Source organism: Aspergillus brunneoviolaceus, assembly GCF_003184695.1.
Source record: "Aspergillus brunneoviolaceus CBS 621.78 unplaced genomic scaffold BO95scaffold_9, whole genome shotgun sequence".
NCBI classification, from domain to species: Eukaryota; Fungi; Ascomycota; class Eurotiomycetes; order Eurotiales; family Aspergillaceae; genus Aspergillus; species Aspergillus brunneoviolaceus.
In genome coordinates, this window is record NW_020290739.1 from 189,488 (window position 1) to 209,068 (window position 19,581).

At 51.4% G+C, this 19,581-nt stretch overlaps 6 protein-coding genes across 6 annotated transcripts; 4 read left to right on the forward strand and 2 right to left on the reverse strand.

Moving 5' to 3' along the window:
• Positions 1-227: 227 nt before the first annotated feature.
• On the reverse strand, positions 228-7,483 carry BO95DRAFT_471014 (DNA-directed RNA polymerase II core subunit RPB2). Its single transcript, XM_025589556.1, has 21 exons — positions 7,315-7,483; positions 7,208-7,262; positions 6,909-7,153; positions 6,750-6,856; positions 6,456-6,690; positions 6,315-6,408; positions 5,750-6,264; positions 5,415-5,699; positions 5,235-5,352; positions 4,880-4,946; positions 4,511-4,612; positions 4,487-4,490; positions 2,040-4,466; positions 1,893-2,006; positions 1,782-1,871; positions 1,640-1,751; positions 1,492-1,615; positions 1,415-1,470; positions 1,007-1,387; positions 859-982; positions 228-781 (listed from the first exon to the last, which is right to left on the reverse strand). The coding sequence occupies exons 1-21, from the start codon at positions 7,339-7,341 to the stop codon at positions 619-621; spliced, it is 5,445 nt and encodes a 1,814-aa protein (XP_025445970.1). The 5' UTR covers positions 7,342-7,483; the 3' UTR covers positions 228-618.
• Positions 7,484-7,661: 178 nt separating this feature from the next.
• On the forward strand, positions 7,662-8,262 carry BO95DRAFT_439376 (putative TOM core complex subunit Tom6). Its single transcript, XM_025585720.1, has 3 exons — positions 7,662-7,842; positions 7,907-7,956; positions 8,050-8,262. Exons 1-3 carry the CDS (start codon positions 7,723-7,725, stop codon positions 8,054-8,056), a joined length of 177 nt encoding a protein of 58 aa, XP_025445971.1. The 5' UTR covers positions 7,662-7,722; the 3' UTR covers positions 8,057-8,262.
• A 791-nt stretch (positions 8,263-9,053) lies between these two features.
• BO95DRAFT_320558 (BCS1 and AAA domain-containing protein) lies at positions 9,054-10,613 on the forward strand (the record flags this gene model as incomplete). Its single annotated transcript, XM_025581788.1, has 1 exon — positions 9,054-10,613. A coding segment is annotated over one exon (1,560 nt), but the record flags the coding sequence as incomplete, so codon positions are not given.
• A 388-nt stretch (positions 10,614-11,001) lies between these two features.
• On the forward strand, positions 11,002-13,784 carry BO95DRAFT_511520 (transcription factor domain-containing protein). The gene is made up of 2 exons (XM_025591442.1): positions 11,002-11,705; positions 11,776-13,784. Exons 1-2 carry the CDS (start codon positions 11,124-11,126, stop codon positions 13,642-13,644), a joined length of 2,451 nt encoding a protein of 816 aa, XP_025445973.1. The 5' UTR covers positions 11,002-11,123; the 3' UTR covers positions 13,645-13,784.
• BO95DRAFT_439378 (nicotinate phosphoribosyltransferase) lies at positions 13,655-15,900 on the reverse strand. Its single transcript, XM_025585721.1, has 5 exons — positions 15,688-15,900; positions 15,537-15,620; positions 14,851-15,473; positions 14,341-14,776; positions 13,655-14,218 (listed from the first exon to the last, which is right to left on the reverse strand). The coding sequence occupies exons 1-5, from the start codon at positions 15,797-15,799 to the stop codon at positions 13,980-13,982; spliced, it is 1,494 nt and encodes a 497-aa protein (XP_025445974.1). The 5' UTR covers positions 15,800-15,900; the 3' UTR covers positions 13,655-13,979.
• A 1,628-nt stretch (positions 15,901-17,528) lies between these two features.
• BO95DRAFT_471017 (cytochrome P450) lies at positions 17,529-19,553 on the forward strand (the record flags this gene model as incomplete). Its single annotated transcript, XM_025589557.1, has 5 exons — positions 17,529-17,724; positions 17,780-18,612; positions 18,671-18,802; positions 18,888-19,054; positions 19,222-19,553. 5 exons carry the CDS (start codon positions 17,529-17,531, stop codon positions 19,394-19,396), a joined length of 1,503 nt encoding a protein of 500 aa, XP_025445975.1. The 3' UTR covers positions 19,397-19,553.
• Positions 19,554-19,581: the final 28 nt, after the last annotated feature.

The following is a 19,581-nucleotide window of genomic DNA, read 5'->3' on the forward strand; positions in this document are numbered from 1 at the left end:
TTAAAGTTCACCAGACCGAGGAGGGGAAGCCCAGAATAGACTTATAGAGGGTCAAAGTCTGCTCCCTCACTGGTGGATGCTTCAATGCCTCTCACTTATCACTACGCCCGTCTCCATTATCACGGACAGTCCGGGTGGGGGGGACTGCATGGCGAAGAGGGGGAATATGCAGACGTGCATGCCATGGGCACACACATCCTTCACCTACACCAACACGGCTGATTATTGATTCGGCTCCAATGCCACCCTTTATTCAGTCAAGTACAGCAAAGTATATCGTAATCCCAACCCCTTCGCTGCTCACTCATCATCATCCGCCAAAAAAAAAAAAAAAACAAACAAACAAAAAAGGAATCACAACCCTCAGATCCTTTGTACGCCGGAAAATGCCGAATCAGTCGGGTCTTCGGTTGATATCGCAGATTTTGATGGTGGAGAAGGATGGGAAGCATATTCAATGGGGAAAAAATAAAAAGAAAAAAAGGGGAAAAAAACACCGGAAGACAAGAAAGGAAATTATCATGATATAGAGAGGCGGGGGTGAGAAGATAGAGGGGAAAAAAAAGAAAAGAAAAAGAGATTCAACTGATATACATGGATGGTATTCCTTGTTCTCTCTCACCGCACGGACACTCCAGACCGGTTGGTAAACATGCGAGCGGCAATGTTCATCGAGGCCAGCTCTTGGAACAGAAGCTTGGCTGCATATGGGATATGCACCTGCGAAATACGGTGCTTGTTGTTGCACAGTCGGCACTCGAATAGACCTTTCTTGAGTTTTCTGCAGAATCTCCGTTAGCATGGTCCGTCCACTAGAGTCAACTAGTCAGCTAGTCAGGGAAGCATCGTCAAACTTACGCAACCGGGGTCATTAAGCCGCAGTCATCGCAGATATGCACGCGGAAGGGGTCGGACACATCGAACAACCGCTCCTTCAAGAAGGCACTGGCTCCGTGCGCAATCATACAATCGCGCTCCATTTCTCCGAATCGAAGACCACCATCACGGGCACGACCCTCCACAGGTTGTCTCGTCAGGATCTGCGTAGGCCCGCGTGCACGGGCATGGATCTTGTCGTCCACCATGTGGCGCAGACGCTGGTAGTAGGTCGGCCCCAAGAAGACCTGGGCCACCATCTTCCGTCCAGTGTGGCCGTTGTACATCACCTCAAATCCACGAGATTGGTAACCGTGTTCACGAAGAAGACGAGAAATTGAGTCGACCGTGACGTCAGTGAATGGTGTGGCGTCACCCTCAAATCCACGTAGCGCAGAAACCTTACTAAGCTGACACTCAATCAAGTGGGCAATTGTCATACGAGAAGGAATGGCGTGAGGATTGATGATCAAGTCGGGAGCCACACCCTCACGCGTGAATGGCATATCCTCTTGACGATAGGTGATACCAATGGTACCCTTCTGTCCGTGACGCGAGGCGAACTTGTCACCAATTTGGGGCACCTTGGTCGTCCTCATGCGTACCTTGACGAACTTCAGGTCGTCGTTACTCGTAGATACCAACACCTGGTCCACGATACCATTCTCCGTGCTTCTGAGGGGAGTGGAGGCGTCCGTTTTGGTGTGCGCCTTGGTCCGTTGGCCCAACTCCTCCGCGTCTGGAGCCAGAGGTGCGGTTTTACCGATGATGATATCGTCACCGGAGACACGAACACCCGGGGCGATGATGCCGTCCTCGTCGAGCTTATCATAGGTTCCCTTCCGCATGCCGAGGGTGTCCGATCTCATCGGCTTCTCGAAGCGTTCAATGACTTGCAATCCCACCATTTTCTCGCTGTCGGTGTAAGTACGGTAGAAGAGACTGCGGAATAAACCACGATCGATACTGCTCTGGTTCATCACGACGGAATCTTCCTGGTTATAACCAGAGTAGACAGCGATAGCAACAATAGCGTTCTGACCAGCCGGGAGCTCACGGAATCGCAAGAATTCCATGGACCGCGTTGTGGCCAGGGGCTTTTGAGGGTAGTAAAGGATGTTGGCCATCGTCTCCATACGTTGGTCAAAGTTCGTCAAAAAGACACCCATGGCTTGTTTACCCATAGCGGACTGATAGGTGTTACGGGGAGACTGGTTGTGATCTGGGAAGGGAATGATACTGGCACAAACACCAAGGATCATACTGGGATGGATCTCGCAGTGAGTCCAAGTGTGCGCCTTTTGACTCAGAATGGAGCGTACACGCTTGTTCGGATCGTGTAGTTCCTCATCCGGAAGAGCATAACCAGCCTGGAGTTGCTTGGAAATTTCGAGATCTTCCGGAGTCATGGAAATCATGATGGTCTCTTCTTCTTCAGCATCGACGTACTCCACTACACCAGACTTCACCAGGCCATCCCAACCAAAGTAACGATCGCGGCGGTCTTCTGGATCCAAGTCTGGAGGCAGGTCTTTATCTTGTTCCAGTTTGCGGATGTGTTCTTTGTTGAGCACCAGAGAGCCGCAGTTTTCACTCTTCGGGTCATTGTCAATGACGTAGAGCGGTCGGCAGACACGTCCAGCATCGGTGAAAATCTTGAACTCCCGCTCACGAATGTCTCGAATCAGACTGACCTCGTGCGAAATCATGTTGCGGCGACGAAGGGAAAGCATCGTGTTGACAAGGTGAGCGGGGTCTCTATGGATACCAACCCAGACACCGTTGACGAACACCTTGGTAGCGTTCGGTGTCACTTGAGGTTCGAACTCCTCGAGGACTTCCATATTACGCTGAATCATGAAATCAATGATAGGCTCGCTGGGCGTACCGACAGTGATGTAGCACATGAGAGCCAAGTTCTTGACCAAACCACAAGCTTGACCTTCAGGGGTTTCAGCCGGACACACCAGGCCCCAATGAGTGTTGTGAAGCTGACGAGGCTTGGCGATCTTTCCGTCTCGCCCGATGGGTGTATTGGTTCGGCGAAGATGGGACAAGGTGGAGGCGTAAGTGTAACGACTGAGCACTTGAGACACACCGGCCTTGGAGCTAGCTGCCTTCTTCTGCTCGCCCCAGTTACCCGTAGCAAGAGCATACTTCAATCCTCCCGTCAAGGTGCTAGCCTTTATACCAATGTTCAGGTAAATCTCTCTGTTCGTCTCCACGCACCGCTGAACATACCGCTGTAGATCGCGGGTGACGCGGGTGAACAAGACTCGGAAAAGGTTCGCAAGAAGAGGACCGGCCAAGTCCAGGCGCTTCTTACCGAAATGATCACGGTCGTCGACATCCCGGCGACCCAGAGCACACTGGAGAAGTCTGTGCACCATGTAACCCAAGAAGAAGGCTTTCCGCGTCTCACTACCTTCGCTCTGGGAAATATGCGGGAGGAACTCTTTCTGCATGATCTCACGAGCATAACGGACACGGCGTTCGTGGTTCATGCTGGACTGGGAAGACCCACGCTTGGCGATGAAGTCAAGTGCGACCTCGCGGTCCTGAATGACGAAACCTTCTTCAATACATGGCTTCAGCATCTCCAGCATAGGTGTGTCGTTGCGGTCATAACAAATGTGGTTCAGGATATCTTCATCAGAGACCACTCCGAGAGCTCTGAAAACAACCACAATTGGAATATCGGTCTTCACGTAGGGCAGTGTCGACCGAATCGTGGGACCAAATCCACCCTTGGCACTATCACCTTTCGCGAACAGCTTCAGAGACAATTGTGACAAAAGCCGCGAACCCTTCTCGACAGCACTGCGAATTTCAGCAACATAAGGTGTGGGACTGGGTGGCGCCTTCTTGAAAACCTGGACCGTGTTGCCAGCACTGCGTTCCTGGGCAATCAGAACCTTCTCACTGCCATTAATGATGAAGTAACCGCCCGAGTCGTAAGGGCACTCATTCCAGTTGTAGAGAGCCTGTTCGCTCAAGTCCTTAAGGATACAGTACTTGGACTTGAGCATGATGGGCACCTTTCCGATGAACACCGTCTCCTCCTTAGCTTGGTCAGCGGGTAGTTCCTTCTGCTCCCACGAAAGATAGGTGCCATGAGCTTTGCGATCCTCGCTCGGGTCACCCATCTCATCCTCATCCCGGTCGGCAATCAGACGTTCCCGACCCTCCATGATCTTCTTGGTAACACCCAGGTATAGAGGACTGGCATATGTAAGGTTACGTAGACGAGCCTCTTGCGGCAGCATGATGGTCGTTGCACCATCACCTTCCGTCACGGAGGGGCGGGAGAGCATGACGGTTCCGAACTTGAGCTCGTATCGGCGGACAACAACCGGGTCGACTTCATCTTCGGCGGGGGGGAGCGTCTGATCCAGTGTCACTTGGCCTTGTTCCTCCACCAACTCCTGCATCGTTGACGAGATGAACTCATCGAAAGAGTCTAGCTGCTGTGAAACCAGACCCTTTGTGTCGAAAAAGGACGAGATGACGGTCCAGCAATCCTCCGACGTGATCCCCTCGTCCATATCGTCGTAGTACTCATCCTCGTAGGCATCTTCGTAGTCGGCCATCTTGACGAATAATCGATCACGGACCTAGCGAAATAATAAAGGACAAGGATTCAAGAAGGCGCAAAGGGCGCGACGCGCTCGGCGGAAAATATCCCACTCGACGTCGCCAAAGGGCTAATGTCAGAGGGTAGACACCGGGGGTGAGACTTCGAGATGGGCAAGGACAGAAGCAATCAAAGAGCCGGGATCCTCAAGAAGATAATGAGGTTTGAAAAACCCAGGCCACCGGTGATGCTGGTGAAGGGAGCAAGCAGCTGGGGAAGTGCTTCAAGTCTCCGGGCGGGCGATGATGGATCTTGACTTGATGAGCGAGCAGAGAGAGAGAGAGCCGCCACTAGTCCCTCCCGACCGCCTGCTGCTGCTGGCGCCGCTAGTCACGGGTCGTTAACTACTTAAGGCAAAGGCATAACTACAGTAACACTAATCCGAAACAAAGAACCACCATCACGTGATCGTTATTTATCCATTGAATTGAATTCACTTTGGTGTTACTTTACATTACAATACAAGATACATCCACAATGACCTCTCCTCACCCTCTTCCTATGCTTATGCATTCTGGGTGAATGCTCATGGTTTGCTAGCAGCTATACCAAGATTGATCTTCTGTATCCCCATCATACAAACTGAAGAAGTGCCTCCAGCATCTCCTTATGGTCCTTTTGCCCCGGATCTTCCTCCGAAAGACCTTCTACTTGCTCTAGATGTAAAGTATTGTCAGTCTTGGTTCTCATAGTGAGAAATACAGGAGGTGTGTAATTGCCATACCTTGTAAGGTAGCTTTGACCAAAGACAAATCCTCATCTCGGTCTGCGAGAAGTGAAACAATCTTCCTCTTAGCCCCATCATCTTCGGCGACGAGCCAAGCCAGAATCACGTCAATGAGCTGCAAAAGGCGTCAGTGTGTCTGGACGGGGATGAAACTGGCGTCGAGTATGAGCGACGAACCTGAAGCGAAAACAGCCCAGCGTCAAACCGTCGGGATAACCATTCGCTTGCCATGACCTCCTGTTCCTCTGGTGTGAAGCTTTTCCGTTCCTTCTCAACCGCTTGCTCGACGGGAGACACTCTCGAAGCATAATCCCGTCGTAGCTTGACGAGTTTCTCGATCTTTTCATAGTCCTTCTCCATGAACTTGGCAAGCGTACGTATACGCGGCGCGGACCCCCCCGGTAGCAGGCGCAGGAGGGAAGCAAAAATGCCCAGTAAATGTTCGACCGTCTGGTTCTCTTGCTGCTGAATGTCAACCCAGCCCGAGCACTCACGAGAAGAGTATAGCATACCTTGCGCTTGAACATGCCAAATACAGTACTCAAACATGCTGCTTCGATGAACCTCTCGCAAGCACTTGCACCTGCTGCACCGCCTAGAGCATGATCCAGAACTCGTAAAGCTCTCTGTTTACTGAACTTCCCTTCTTTCAGCATAATCTGAGCGAGTTCAATTCCTTCACTTTGCAGGAATTTGTCCTTGCCTGATTCCTCATCAACGACGCAAATCAAACAGTCAAACAAATTCTCGACATATTCCTCCTCGTCAGAATCTTTCTCTGGATCACGCTTGCGATATTGGCTGAGTAATTGAAGAAGAACTTCCACGCCGTCCAAGCTCACGAACCTCTCGCGATTCTTGGCCGTAGACTGTAGTAGGATGGCCAGAATTTCAGCCGAGTATTGTTGATTCTGGCTCACAGGCCTTTCCTTTTTCTGAATACGAGATATGAGCCAAGGCAGAACATTGGGGTCCTCCCCTATCTTCTCTGCGATTGACGCTTGCGAGGCGAGGTTTTCAAGAACATCTTGGGCGGTCTTAGTAACTTGTCGAGCTACCGAAGGACGGCGGACTCACTTAGCACGTAGTATACCCCTGCTCTGTCAACCTCGGATTCTTCGTCTAGCCTAGACAGGTTTTGCGCTAGTAGTTCGACAAGGTCGGCATCCAACTACCACTATCAGCAAGCTTCTAGCTTCGGTATGCAAGTGAATATACCATAGCGTTGACAAGTGTGTCCCATTGCTCCTGCTCAGCTTCCACATCTTCGTCAGTCAATTCCCCAATGATCTGGATGGCATCGATCGCGATATCGGCGTTCTCATGGGAGAGTAAGGATACGAGTGAGCCAACGCAGCCCAGCTTTGCAAATTCCTCGAACAGTTCGGGGTGCTCGGAGAGAATCGATAGGCCCTTGATCTCAGTATCGAGGTCCGCCTCCGAAGCCATAAACCTAGGAAGCTTAGCAAGATTTGTTCTTCCGTATCATGATCAACCCAGATCAAAACCCACTTTTGAGGATCATTCTCGAATTTTCCGCGAAGCTCAGCATTCTTGGATATCTTCTTCTCGAAGTTCAGGGCGAATCGTCGCACCCAGGCAAGGTCAAATTTCTCCAGCTAAGCCACATCAGCACTCATCCCCATGCAGCTTCATGAGCTATACCCTTACCGATGCTTCTTCCTCTTCATGCTGGTCAATGTATTGCATAGCCTGAGCGGTCTGGCGCTCCATACCACCGCCGAAAAAGCGACCTTCTTCGTCATCGGGGACATCTTCGGCCTCGAAATCCGGGGGTAATTCTGGGCCGGCATAGTCGTCCTCTGCGTCGCCTCCTTCCTCTTTTACTATTGCCGCCTTCCCTTTTGATTTAACATCTCCACCCGCGTCCAGCTTAGCCGCTTTATAGAGCTCATCTTGCATTGAACGTCAGCACCGTCTGCGGGAAAGGAGGGGTATTCGTAACGAACTTGGATCTTTCGAGGCATCGAATTTGCGCTTTGAACTCACTGCAGATGAAGGTTTCTTTAGACGTTAGCAAGCCTTTGGGACCATAGTGTCATCATGGATTCTGTACCTTGAAGAGCTCATCGATGCTCGTCATGGCTGCGGCTTGCGCGAGCGGACTTAACGGAGGCTTTCGTCACCACCAACTCAAATCAAGTAAATACGCGGTATGCAGGTCGATCAGTCCAGATTCCAGTAGATAAGTTCCTCTTGTTGACCAATTCAAGCAAGTTGCGACCGTTGACTGCTGCTGCTAGATTGACTGATCGCGCCGCAGCTCCCAAGCCGATACGGGTGCCGCGATAAGCTAAAGGCGCAGCTGCCAAGCATGGAAAGATTTCTCGGCCTCCGGCATCATTCCGCATTGCCCTCAACCGCAACTCCATTTACTCCATTCATCTCTACAACGTATTACAACGACTCCCTCCCCGTCAAGCTCCAACGTTCACTCATCCACCTCCCACATCCCATTCACATCATGGTCCCCAGACAGCGCGTCGTTTCCGGTCGCCCCCAGAAGGGCTTCCTCAGTACCGCCTACGAGGAACTTACTGCCGCCGAAAACGCTACCATCGTTCGAAGCCTTCTTGTCTTCGGCGTAAGTGCCAAATCTCACAGGCTCAATTACAATAGGAACCAGGAACTAACTGTTTTTTTATTAGGTTGGCGTTGCTTTCCTCCACAGCAGCCTCGGCGAGCTCCTCCTCCCTCCGTAAGTTCGAGATACACCGAGTCCTTGTCAACTCAACCGCTCAGGCCGTCAGCCTGGCCAGGATCCCGCAGGTCGCTGATGATTGATGAGCAGTATGTAAAATGGATACCCTATGCCTCCGTCCAACTCCGTGAAACGAAGGTCGCCCGACAGGCCGGGAACCGGGTCGACTATTGATCGCTGGATACGTGCGGAATCTTGCTATGCTATTGCTCTCGACATCTGAAGTTAATGAATACGTGTATTATATTTTTTTTGTGCATTAAATGGCTCCGCCGCGCTGATGGATGGGACATGACTTGCCAGATGATCTCTGGGAGTCTCTCTTTTCCTTCTTTTTGAATAGACTTGTGATCCTAGTCACCTCTCGCTCGTCTCGGAAACCCTGCGTGCGTAGTACTCAGACAATAGTGGATGCTCTGGGGTTCGACCAAACTACTATCATGCGTCTTTGAAACTCTTTGCATTTGGTATCTACCTCGTCTTGTGAGACGGGCCTCGGGATGTTTCGACAGCCTCTAGTCAAACGCATCCATAAGAGGCCGAAAACCAAGTAGTGGCAGGTTGTCTACTCTTCTAGAGACAGATATATCTCAGATCATTGATCGGGGTGTGGTTCAAAGCAAGTAATGGTGCCTGGAGCATGAGGAATTGAGATGTCCCTGCATACAACCGATATGTTTTTGAGAATCTATCGGGGGGTAGTGTCGTGCGGCCTGGCGGTCTCGCTGAATGCCCATCTATAAGTAGATACAAAGCACAATAAACTGAGAATGCCTTTCAAAAACAATCATTCTCTTTCTCATTATTGTCTCCGAGCCCCTTGTCAATCTGGGATAAAAAACATTGAACGGGTGGGCATTGATTTTGATAAAGGCTCTTTGTCTGCTTAGGACTTTTAAGGATACATTCAACTTCGACATGGAAGCATTATCATCGATAGTGATAAAAACCTCTTTTGCCCTCCAGGTCATAGACCATGGCATTGAGCAAGCATCATATTCAGTATCTACGACGATTGACTGACCCAAATCAAGCGCCACTGGCATTAGTTTCTCATCATGTGCGCAAATTTAACAGAGCCACTGGCCCCAGACGCCATGCTCGAGTCCGCTTTGCCCGGATTCACATTTCTGTCTCGTTTTCTATTTACCAACTTCAATATTGACCTGTCCCCTTATTGTTTCATTTTCCTCATCATCATCTGTGGCCGCATGGCGTTGCACCATGTTCTGCACTTGTTTGTGACCCCACTAAACTCTGCCTTGGCACATCTTCGTGACTCGTTCACTTGCAGGATCGAGGTAGAAGGCCAGGACAGCATATACAGATACCTCATGTACTGGGTGATACATCATAAGTCTATGGCTAGAGCCAAGCATCTCCTTGCCAGCAACGCGCTGACGGTCGGCGGTCGGTATGTCAATATAAGAACCAGCCTTGACCCCAACGAAGACGACGACGAGCCTGAATATCGGCCAGGAGACAACTTCGACGAATGGTGGAGCAAGGTCATCAAGAAACGCAGCACCCAGCCCTTGCACTTCATCCCCTCCACGCAGGAGCACTGCTTCTTGTACGCCAGCCCTTGGTTCTCTTGGTGTTTCTGGCGCTGGATCAAGTTCCAGCGCACCAAAACCAGCGAAGACACGTTGGTCAGCGATCGAATCGTCATTTCCTGCTGGGGACTGCCGTTCTGTAATTGGGGCATAGGCATGCTCAAGCAGCTGCTTGCCGAGGCGCAGCAGGCGTGGCTTGACAAAGACCAGGATAAGATCGAGATTTGGAGTGCCCGAGGAGGGGAGTGGCAGCCGTGTGACGGGCGTTCCCCGAGGCCGCTGGACAGTGTGGTGCTTGACCAGGAGGTCAAGGCTGGTGTCTTGGCTGATATCGAGAGATTCCTCATGAACAAGGCTGTCTACGAGGTGCGAGGGCTTCCGTATCGCAGGGGCTATTTGCTTTATGGCCCGCCTGGAACTGGCAAGACCAGTCTATGTTATACCCTTGCCGGACACCTGAAGCTACCGATCTATGTGATAGACCCCAGTTCGTCTTGTCTGAACGAAACCCGCTTCAGACAACTCTTCTCCGATTTGCCCTCGAGGTGTATCGTTCTGATGGAGGATGTGGACTGTACGGACATCACACAGTCACGGGCACCTGGGCGTGACAACATGAATCAGCACATGATGATTCCTGGACACGGCCCTACTCAAAACGGCATTTCACTATCTGTTCTTCTCAATGCCATCGACGGTGTGGATGCAAGTGAAGGCCGCATTCTCATGATGACGAGCAACCACGCCGAAAAGTTGGATGCGGCACTGATCCGTCCCGGGCGGGTGGACATGCGCATCGAGTTCAAGTACGCGACACGTGACGAGATTGAGTCTTATTTCAAGACATTTTATTCGCCTCTACATACTATGAGGCATGTAGTGCGGATCCAAAATGAGGAGCGGGTGCCCATTATCACATCTGGAGACGTCGACAGGCTGGCCTGTGACTTTGCTGCACAGATCCCCTCGGCACAGCTTACGGTTGCTGAGCTCCAGGGACATCTCCTTGAGCACAAAGACGATCCTAAAGCGGCCATCAGAGAAGTAGAGACATTGTTCCAGAAGACTAAGGCTCAGCGCGATGAGCGCATTAAGAAACAGATGAAAGAGCAACAATTGGATATGAATAGGGAGAGGGAGAAGATGCTGAACAAGGAAATCGAGATGGAGAAAAGGCTGCAGAGCGAGGAGCCTCCCGCTGAGAAGAAGATATACAATTTGCGGTCACGGCGGAGAATTGCCTACTAGGGCTCTTTGTATATAATCACGATGCTGCACTGTACTATATACACCTACATCCCACTGTACATGATGAGAATTGATGATCGACATACCAAACTTCCCAAAGTGGCCTAGTGTCACCCCACAGCTGACCCCAACTTTTTTCTCTTCTGCGCGGGGCAATCAAAGTAGAGATTATCTAAGCCAAACTCCACTCGACTTCTGGAAAGACTGGAACTAACCCATCATTATCCACCCCCGACCAAAGACATTCTCGCCTCAGAGGACAAGCGTCAGTGAAGCTTGATCCTATTTTACTTTGCAATACATACAATCAACTCAACCACCTCAGTGATCTTATCCTCATTGTCATTATAGCCATAGAATATGTTGGCAGCGAAGCGCAAGCCGCCAAGTGCGGAGACCGACGATGATAATCCGCCGGCGCCTAAAAGAAGCAACAGCCTGGGATACAATCCACATGCGCCCTGGCTACAAGACGCCAGACCATCTCGGAGCTGGCGGACTTTGGGCGAACGCGCTCACCGACCCTCCCTGCCATTGGAGAATATGGTTTCTACGGTCCGAGATCTGATAGACCCGGATTTCGATCCACTGATTGCGCTGCTGGATGAAGAGCCGCGATTTTTGAAGCCGCTTCCAGCACGCATCCCCCAGGAGGACTTGGAATTCTTGCGATTTCGCGGAGCCCTGACCATTCCCGAGAGCGGTCTGCGAAATGAGCTCCTGCGCTGCTATATCAAGTGGGTGCACAGTTTCATGCCGGTGCTGAACCTACAGGAGTTCTTGCGGTGCGTGGCCGAGAATGACCACAACGGGAATGTCAGCTTGCTGCTATTCCAGGCGGTCATGTTTGTGGCCACTGCGTTCGTGGATATCAAACATCTGCAGGATGCTGGTTATGCGACCCGGAAAAGCGCGCGAAGTGTATTCTTTACACGGTTGAGGGTATGTGCGAGCCTCGAGCTACACTGTCAGATATGCTTTTTCTTGTTCTGTGGCTGACTAGAAGCGCTAGCTGCTGTACTCCTTGGACTGCGAAGACGATCGAATCGTCATCTTGCAGACACTCCTTCTCATGACTTATTGGTCTGATCATCAGAACAACCCTCACAGAGACATCTGGGATTGGATTGGTGTCTGCAATACACAAGCCCATTCCATCGGGTTGAACAGGGATGCATCCACAGCTAACATGGACCCGAAGATGAAGAGGCTGAGGGCTCGTATATGGTGGAGTTTGTACTCACGCGATCGTCTCATCGCCATGGGTTTAAGGCGTCCTACTCAGGTTAATGAGGGGACAAGCAATGTACCCATGTTGAGACTTGAGGATTTCGACTTCGAGCCTTTTCATCCTGCAGTCATTGAGATGTTTCGCTGTCGTCAGCTCGAGGACGTATCCCACCAAAAGCGCCTAGCTACCATGTTCATAGAAAAGGCCAAGCTGTGCCAAAGCATAGGGAGAGTCTTATTCGCGCAGTATTCACCATCTCAGTGCCAATTCGGGGTGACAACTCGAACAACGATCAGTCTAGTTCCCAGACAAGCATCGGAATCAGAGTTGGCACGATGCAGCCAGCGACTCGAATCATGGTTGAGCGCCCTCCCAAAGGATGCACAATTCATCCCCGCCTCACGAACTAATATTCATGATGGAGAAGATGTCTTGCTTCTCCACGGCGCGATGGTACGAATGCTATATCATGCGACTACCAGCGCACTGTACCGACCCTGGGCATTTTTGCCCAAGAAGGATCAACCCAAGTCGCGTCTTGATCTAATCAACGCAGCACAGACGAAGATGCAGGACGCTGTCATTGGCATTACTCATATCATTCAAGGTCTCAACCAGTTGAACCTCACACGCTTTCTGCCACAGTCCGGGGTAACAGTAATTATCCCTGCTGCTGTAGCCCACCTGACGAACTCGTTGTCCGGTAGCCCCTCAACGCGAGAATCCAGCATCCACCACTTCCAGCGCTGCATCCAAGTCTTGCAAGGGCTCAAAGACATCTATCCCGCAGCAGACATGGAAGTAGCTAACATCGAAGCTGCGGTCAAGGTTCAATCTGACTGCAATAACGCTCTCTTACAAATCATGCAACTTGACTCTCCTTCATCTCCGAACACCATGCAGCAACCTCAGGCGCGGAAACCAAGTGCTGCCTCTACCTCCCGAACTATGCTTTCAGCGGATGGGAAAAATCCCAGTCAATGGACCCCCCCTCGAGACGATCAGGAACTAACCGACTCCGCGACCTTGAACCTGAAACAATCCGACCTTAGGACCGCCGGCCCCTTCCGAGCCCGCCGCGACAGCAGTCTCACAGCATCACCCGCCACCGCAGCCTCTCTCAACGCCAACCCTCCATCCTTACACAAAGCTCAACCCACCCCGCCACACGATTTCGATGACCCCTTTAGTCATGCTTTCCACGATCATAATCCTGTCTCACCCCGCCAACAAAACCCCCAACCCGACCATCAAGGCCAGTCGCACGACAATTCGGCCCTAGACCCTACGGACTTTTTCTTCGACCTTGACCTCGACCTCGACAATTATGATGCTGACTTTCCCTCCCAAGAAGGCCATGGCTCGACCGCTACGGCAGCGGCAGCAGCCGACCACACCGCCGCCGCCGACATGGACATCGACTGGGCGAACGAGCTTCTCCGCTGGGTTGACCCCGGACAAAGTCAGAGCCGTGAGCTGAGGTCCGATGACCATGATCGCAACGACCTCTTCGGGATATTTGACCCCGAAAGCGATAGTGGCAACGTGCAGCAGCACGAAATAACGGCCACCAGGTTCACTCCTAGCAATATTACAGGTGATCTAGACCGGGATCTAGGGTTGACTGAAGAAGAGGATGGCATGTTTTGATGTTGAGGATCATGGCGACCAGCAACGGCAAAAAGCGACATATCAGTCCAACACCTACTGTACAGACGAAGCATCAACTTTGGAGGATAGAAACAGTAAAATTGCACATATAACAGGTTTATCCCCATGTATGTATGTCTTCGTCCTTCTATTTCTCTACTTCGTACAGTCATAAAATAAAACCCAAGCACTAAATCTGGAACGAGACCTGCGATCGTAAGGTAGTGAGTAAGATAGGTAGCTTGGGAGGCTCGCTTCGCTAGGGTGAAATTCAGCAATGGTTAGGGAGTAGGCAAAAGGCCTACGTAGGCGTAGGTTTAACAAACCCGAAAGCGTCAGGAAAGCTGTTGACACTGTTCCTTCTGCGTCCACCGATTCTTCTCATCTCCCTTCTCCCATTCATGCTCAATATACCCGAGCTTCTTCTTGACGCTCTGCACGGTTGCCTTGTCGCCCGTATTTTTGCCCATGTTATCACTGAGTTTGACGGCGGGCCGGCCGTTGGCGGTGGAGATCTTGATGACGATGTTCAGGGGCTTCGATTTCTCTCCGTCAGATTTGTTGGTGAAATCATCTGTTTTGGTGTCCCCGGAGTAGGGTCAAGTCAGTTCTTCGGCTTCCAATGGTTTTTCTTATTATTGGAAATGGTTGAGTGAGGAAGGCAAGGTGGTAGGATGGATGGGATGGAAAACGTACTTGTGAAAAAAGTGCCCACGCCGAAAACGGGCTGGAAGCCGGCTTCCTCGGCAATGACCTTGTACTCGACGCAGTGCTCGATGTCTAGGGAGTCCGAGAACACGACCGTCTTGGGTTCCTTGATTCCCTCCTGGTCGTAGAATTCCCGGACCATCTTCACAAAGTAGGTGGGATCTCCCGAATCCTGGCGCACACCGGTGTAGACCTGGGCGTAGGTCTTGGTGGGATGCTCGCCCTGGGAGTTTTGCAAGGGAGCAGAGATGGGAGGCGTTGTGCGTGCCTCGCTTTGGATGGTGGATTGGACCGTCGTGCCGGGCCCGGAGGCAGTTGTGCTGACGGCGCCCACGCCGGCGCTGGTGTAGGCGGGGATAGGTTTGCGGAACGCATCGAGGAAAGCCGGGGTGCCGAAAGTGTCGGTCAAGGCGATGCCCAGAACCTGGTTTTTAGTTAGAGCATAGAACGCGCTGGTTAGGCCAATTCTGCCAGAGGGTGGATGCGGGGGGCACGTACTCCTTCGCCGAAGCAACCAAGCCAATACCGGAGAGCCATCTCGTTGGCGTTCTCATAGTCGTCCGTGATGGCAGCGATGGTCATGTACCATTCGTGAGCGACAGTGCCCACAGGGGTCACATCGTACTTCATGGCGAAATGGACATTGCTCGTGCCCGTGAGCGCACCCTTCCAGCCATGCTTTTTGCCCTCTTCCGCGGCGCGAGATAGTCCCTTCATGACCAGGTCTTGCGTGTGATAGTCGCGCCGTCTTCGGGATCCGAACTCGGAGAAGATGCACCCGTGCTCTAACAAGGTGCAGCCCTTCCGGAACGCCTTCTCCTCCTGGCAGCTGTAGTCCCAGTCCTTATCGGTGAACATGAAGTACGCTTGGCTGGTCAGGGCCAGCAACGGGATCTCGTAGAGGATGGTGTCCACCCAGAGACCCTTGATAACATAGTCGACATCGCCCTTGTCTTCGTCACTGCCAGTGTCGCCATCCCTTGGGGTAAAGTGGATCTCGACCTGCTCCGAGGGCTTGAGTTTGAATGTGGTCAGGAAGTGTAGGTAGGCATCGTTGAAGTAGTGGCATTTCTTCTTCAGGAATTCGATCTCGTCGCTTGTAACTTGAATGTTCCCGAGCTCTGAACAGAGATAATCTACGGTTAGACAGGTCGAGAATTATCGATTCCCTTGTGCCAACTTACTGTCCAGCTGCGCAAGCAGCCATTTGTAAGCACCCCGCGTCAGCTTCATATTGGCAGTGCGGTTCGTGAAGCCATAGGTGACATCTGCGCGTTGGTTTGACCGGTCAACAAAATCTGTGCGCCCAGCAAGCTCTGATCCGAGGCTGCTTACGAGTATCGGGGAAGTATTTGAGGATGGCGCATTGCATCGTCAACTTGTACAAGTCTGTGTCAAGCAGCGAGCGAATGCCCTCCGGGGGCGGAGGGGATACTTCTTGTGTCATGATTGGGATTGCACGGTCGAAACCTGGTACAATGCAGAAATATAGGAGACAATTTGGAGGTAGCGATACTCTCTCTGAGAGAATCTCAAGCTACTCAAGAGTGCACGAGGTTGGAAACCCCCCAAGGGAAATGCTTTGCTGCGCGGGGAGATCAACGAAAAGATAGTGTTTGGTTTGTTTGCACACTGAGGGGCTTCCGTCATCCGCGGGCGACGTCATCCAATCTTCTTTACTTCCCATCCAACCACGGGCCACAACTGAATGAATGTGGTTAATCTTTTCTGTTGGCACTCGACTCAAGCCTTGAACAGAGGTCTCAATCGCGCGGGAATCATGGCTGCATTGCGTGGCCCACATCTACCGAAGGCGTCATCTCGGCCTAGACTGCCTTTTGCGTCTATCGCCGGGATGCAGACTACCACATATTTACCGAGTACCTTGCCTTCCATTGCATAACGAGCCTGTCCTAAACTGTTGATTCCAGAAGGAGACATTATCACCGAGGTGCTACCTGCAACTAGTGAAGTGATCTCGCTTCGAGTCCTTTGTTTTCATGTTTTCACTTCGATAACTGCCCGGTCATCGGTAGAGATAACTGCCTAGATCAACAAATCCTCGCAAATCGATAACACTGCTCGGCCCCACCGTGCGAAGATCGCTAGCGGCGCTGTCAACTGTCTCGATTTGCGGCGGATGCACAACATAGGACTCAGTAGCACTCGCAGTCGACTGAAAGTGAGCCCATCGGTAGGCAATGAGACTAGCACGGCTATATCTTTCTTCCGATTGACTGTCTGAAAGAAAAAATTAACACTTTTCACATGCTTCGGGGAGTATTCAAAATGGCAAGGATTATCCTTGTCTGTAGCTGAGTCTTGCTTACCGCAGACGCATCTTGCATTGGCAAGCATACCCCGGGTCTGCAGGACATTACTCGTTCATTCCCGACTACACTGCCATTGGCATATAGAAGAGAAGCACGGGCACTGGGCAGGCCTCAAGACGGAATGATTCAATCCAGATTCTTTGGCTTTGAAGGGCTCGATGCCAATTGACCTCGAGTTCTGGCGCGAAACTATTTTGAAAACTGAAATGCGAGTGGAAAGAACGCACTTCTCGATCTCCCATCGTGATCTGGGCCTGTGATGGTCTTCGTGAGAGATTAACTTGCTAGAAGTGATTTATCGAAGCTCAGAATGACTTGTGTCCTGAAAGATCACAACTCAAAGGACCGGCAATAGTATACGAAATAAACTTCTCGAGGTTAAGCAGCAGCTGAGACTGCAACTTTCAAAGACTATTCATCAAAAGGGACCTCAAATCTTCCAGCGCAGACTCATGTCTATACATAACGCTTCTCCTGGAGTGACCCTGGGAAATGATATGTGACTCTTATGTTCGCCAGTGTCACTGGGTTCAAGCTAGACCATCCTACGTATGCAAAAACAAAGTCTAGGCCCATTAGCCGACAGGATCTTCTCCAATCTACACGCTGAGTTTGGCTGTCCTTGGCCAGGTGCAACTCTACACAAGTTTCTATGATCCTGGATGCCATACTTCGGCCTATCCATTTGAACCCTGAATCTGGCACTTGATAACACAAAGATCGTCAGAGTCCATGCGAGGACGCCACAGTTACTGCTATCTATAACTAGACAAGCATCTCTTGTTTATGGATGTGGCGAGCCGGCGGCAATCGATCAACAGACATAAGATATAGGCACCTAGTATGTCCCTCGTCGTGTTGTCCCTTCTAGTCATCGGTTACTACATCCTGAGAAGCCTTTATCGCCTCTATTTTCACCCGCTCAGCAAGATCCCGGGACCTCCAGTAGCAGCGATTACTGGCCTCCATGAGTTCTATCACGACGTCGTTCGAGGTGGAAAGTTCTTCTGGAAGATCGAAGAGATGCATAAGAGATATGGTATACCGAGTTTGAAGTCCTTGCTCGCATGAGCTCTCTTGTTGAAGAGAACTAGGTCCCATTGTGCGGATAAACCCTCGAGAAGTCCATATCATCGATCCCGCCATGTACGATGAGATCTACGCCGGTAACAGTCGCAAGCGGAACAAGGACCCGGTCTTTGTCTCCTCCTTTGCGTCCCCATTCTCGGTCATAGCAACGATCGATCATGATCTTCACCGCGCGAGACGAAGTTTGTTGAATCCCTTCTTCTCGAAGAAAGCGGTAACGGAGCTCTCCACGGTCATCCAAGAGAAAATCACCCGGCTATCATGGCATCTGGAGAGATTCTATGCAGACGAAACGGTGATTGCACTGCACACGGTCTTCGTCGGTCTGACAGGGGACACCATCACCCATTACTTGTACGGCCAAGACAAGGGCTACCTATCTGATCCAGATCTTACCAAACGTGACTTCATCTGGGAGCTGATGTTTGAAGGCACCAACTCATGTCATTTGTTTCGATTTTTCCCCAGCATTCCTCAAATGATCAAGGCTCTGCCTGGCCGTTGGATGCGTCTCACCCGTAAACTAGCCCAAGTCTATGCAATGCAAGAGCAGATCGCACAGCAGTCACGGGACGCCAGCACCGTAGGCTCGATATATCAGGCCCTGACTGACCCGTCTCTGCCGCCCGAGGACCGCTCCCTGGCCCGTCTTCGTGACGAGAGCTTCATACTCCTCGTCGCCGGTACCAAAACCACGGCTTCATCGTTGACCTTTGCCGTCTACCAAGTCCTACGCGACAGAGGAATGTTCCTCAAAGTCCGCCAGGAACTGAAACAGGCCATGTCTACCCCACGCCACGAGCCCAAATGGTCTCAACTGGAGCAATTGCCTTATCTGGTAACTCCCTGAGCACCTGACACCTGCACACCTCCGTCTCGGCCACATGGGTTCCAAGTTTCTAACGGCTATACCACCATGTACAGCCATCATAAACGAAGCCCTCCGGCTCAGTGCAACGCCCATGCGACCAGTTCGAGTAGCCCCATCCGAGTCCTTGCAGTACAAACAATACACAATTCTTCCTGGTGTACGTTATTCCCCGCACCTTCTTTAACCCCCGCAAACCCAACCTCACAATGAAGCCCCCCTCCAAACTAACACTGCCCTCAAAGACCCCCATCAGCACAATCAGCTACTTCATCCACCGCAACCCTAAGCTCTTCCCCGACCCAAACACCTTCCGCCCCGAGCGCTGGATCGAAGCCGCCTCGCAGGGCGAGAATCTCACCAGGTATCTAGTCCCCTTCGCCAGGGGCAGCAGGATCTGTATCGGGATGAAGTGAGTGGGATCCATCCCATCAAATTTCTTCATGCCCTCCCTCCATTGGAAAGCTTGTCCCATACTATCCTACTTGGGCGTCAGGCCCAGAAGCCAAGCCAAGCAGTCCTTCCTCGCACACAGGGCTAACACAGATCCCGAAACGTCGTTTACCGGATAAAAAACAGTCTGGCCTACGCGGAATTGTACATGACTATTGCATCGATCGTGAGGCGGTTCGATCTCGAGCTCTGCGATACGAACCCCGAGGATATGAATTTCGTCCGGGAGAAGATCCTGCAGCGGCCGGAAAAAGGGGTCTGGACGTTGAAGGCGAGGGTCGTAGGGATTGTTTTGGAGTGAAAGCGCTGAGGGTTTGTTTCGTGGGCTAGTGGTGGATTTGCCCCGGGGAGATTCAACTTCCTATTTCCTTGCTTATCAATTATTTGATGATGTCCTGGCAGGCTCCAATTGAGCATAGTGATTGAATTTGTCACAATTAGTTTACACTCATCTACCCTAAGAAGTCGGGAGACTGTGGGTGCGTA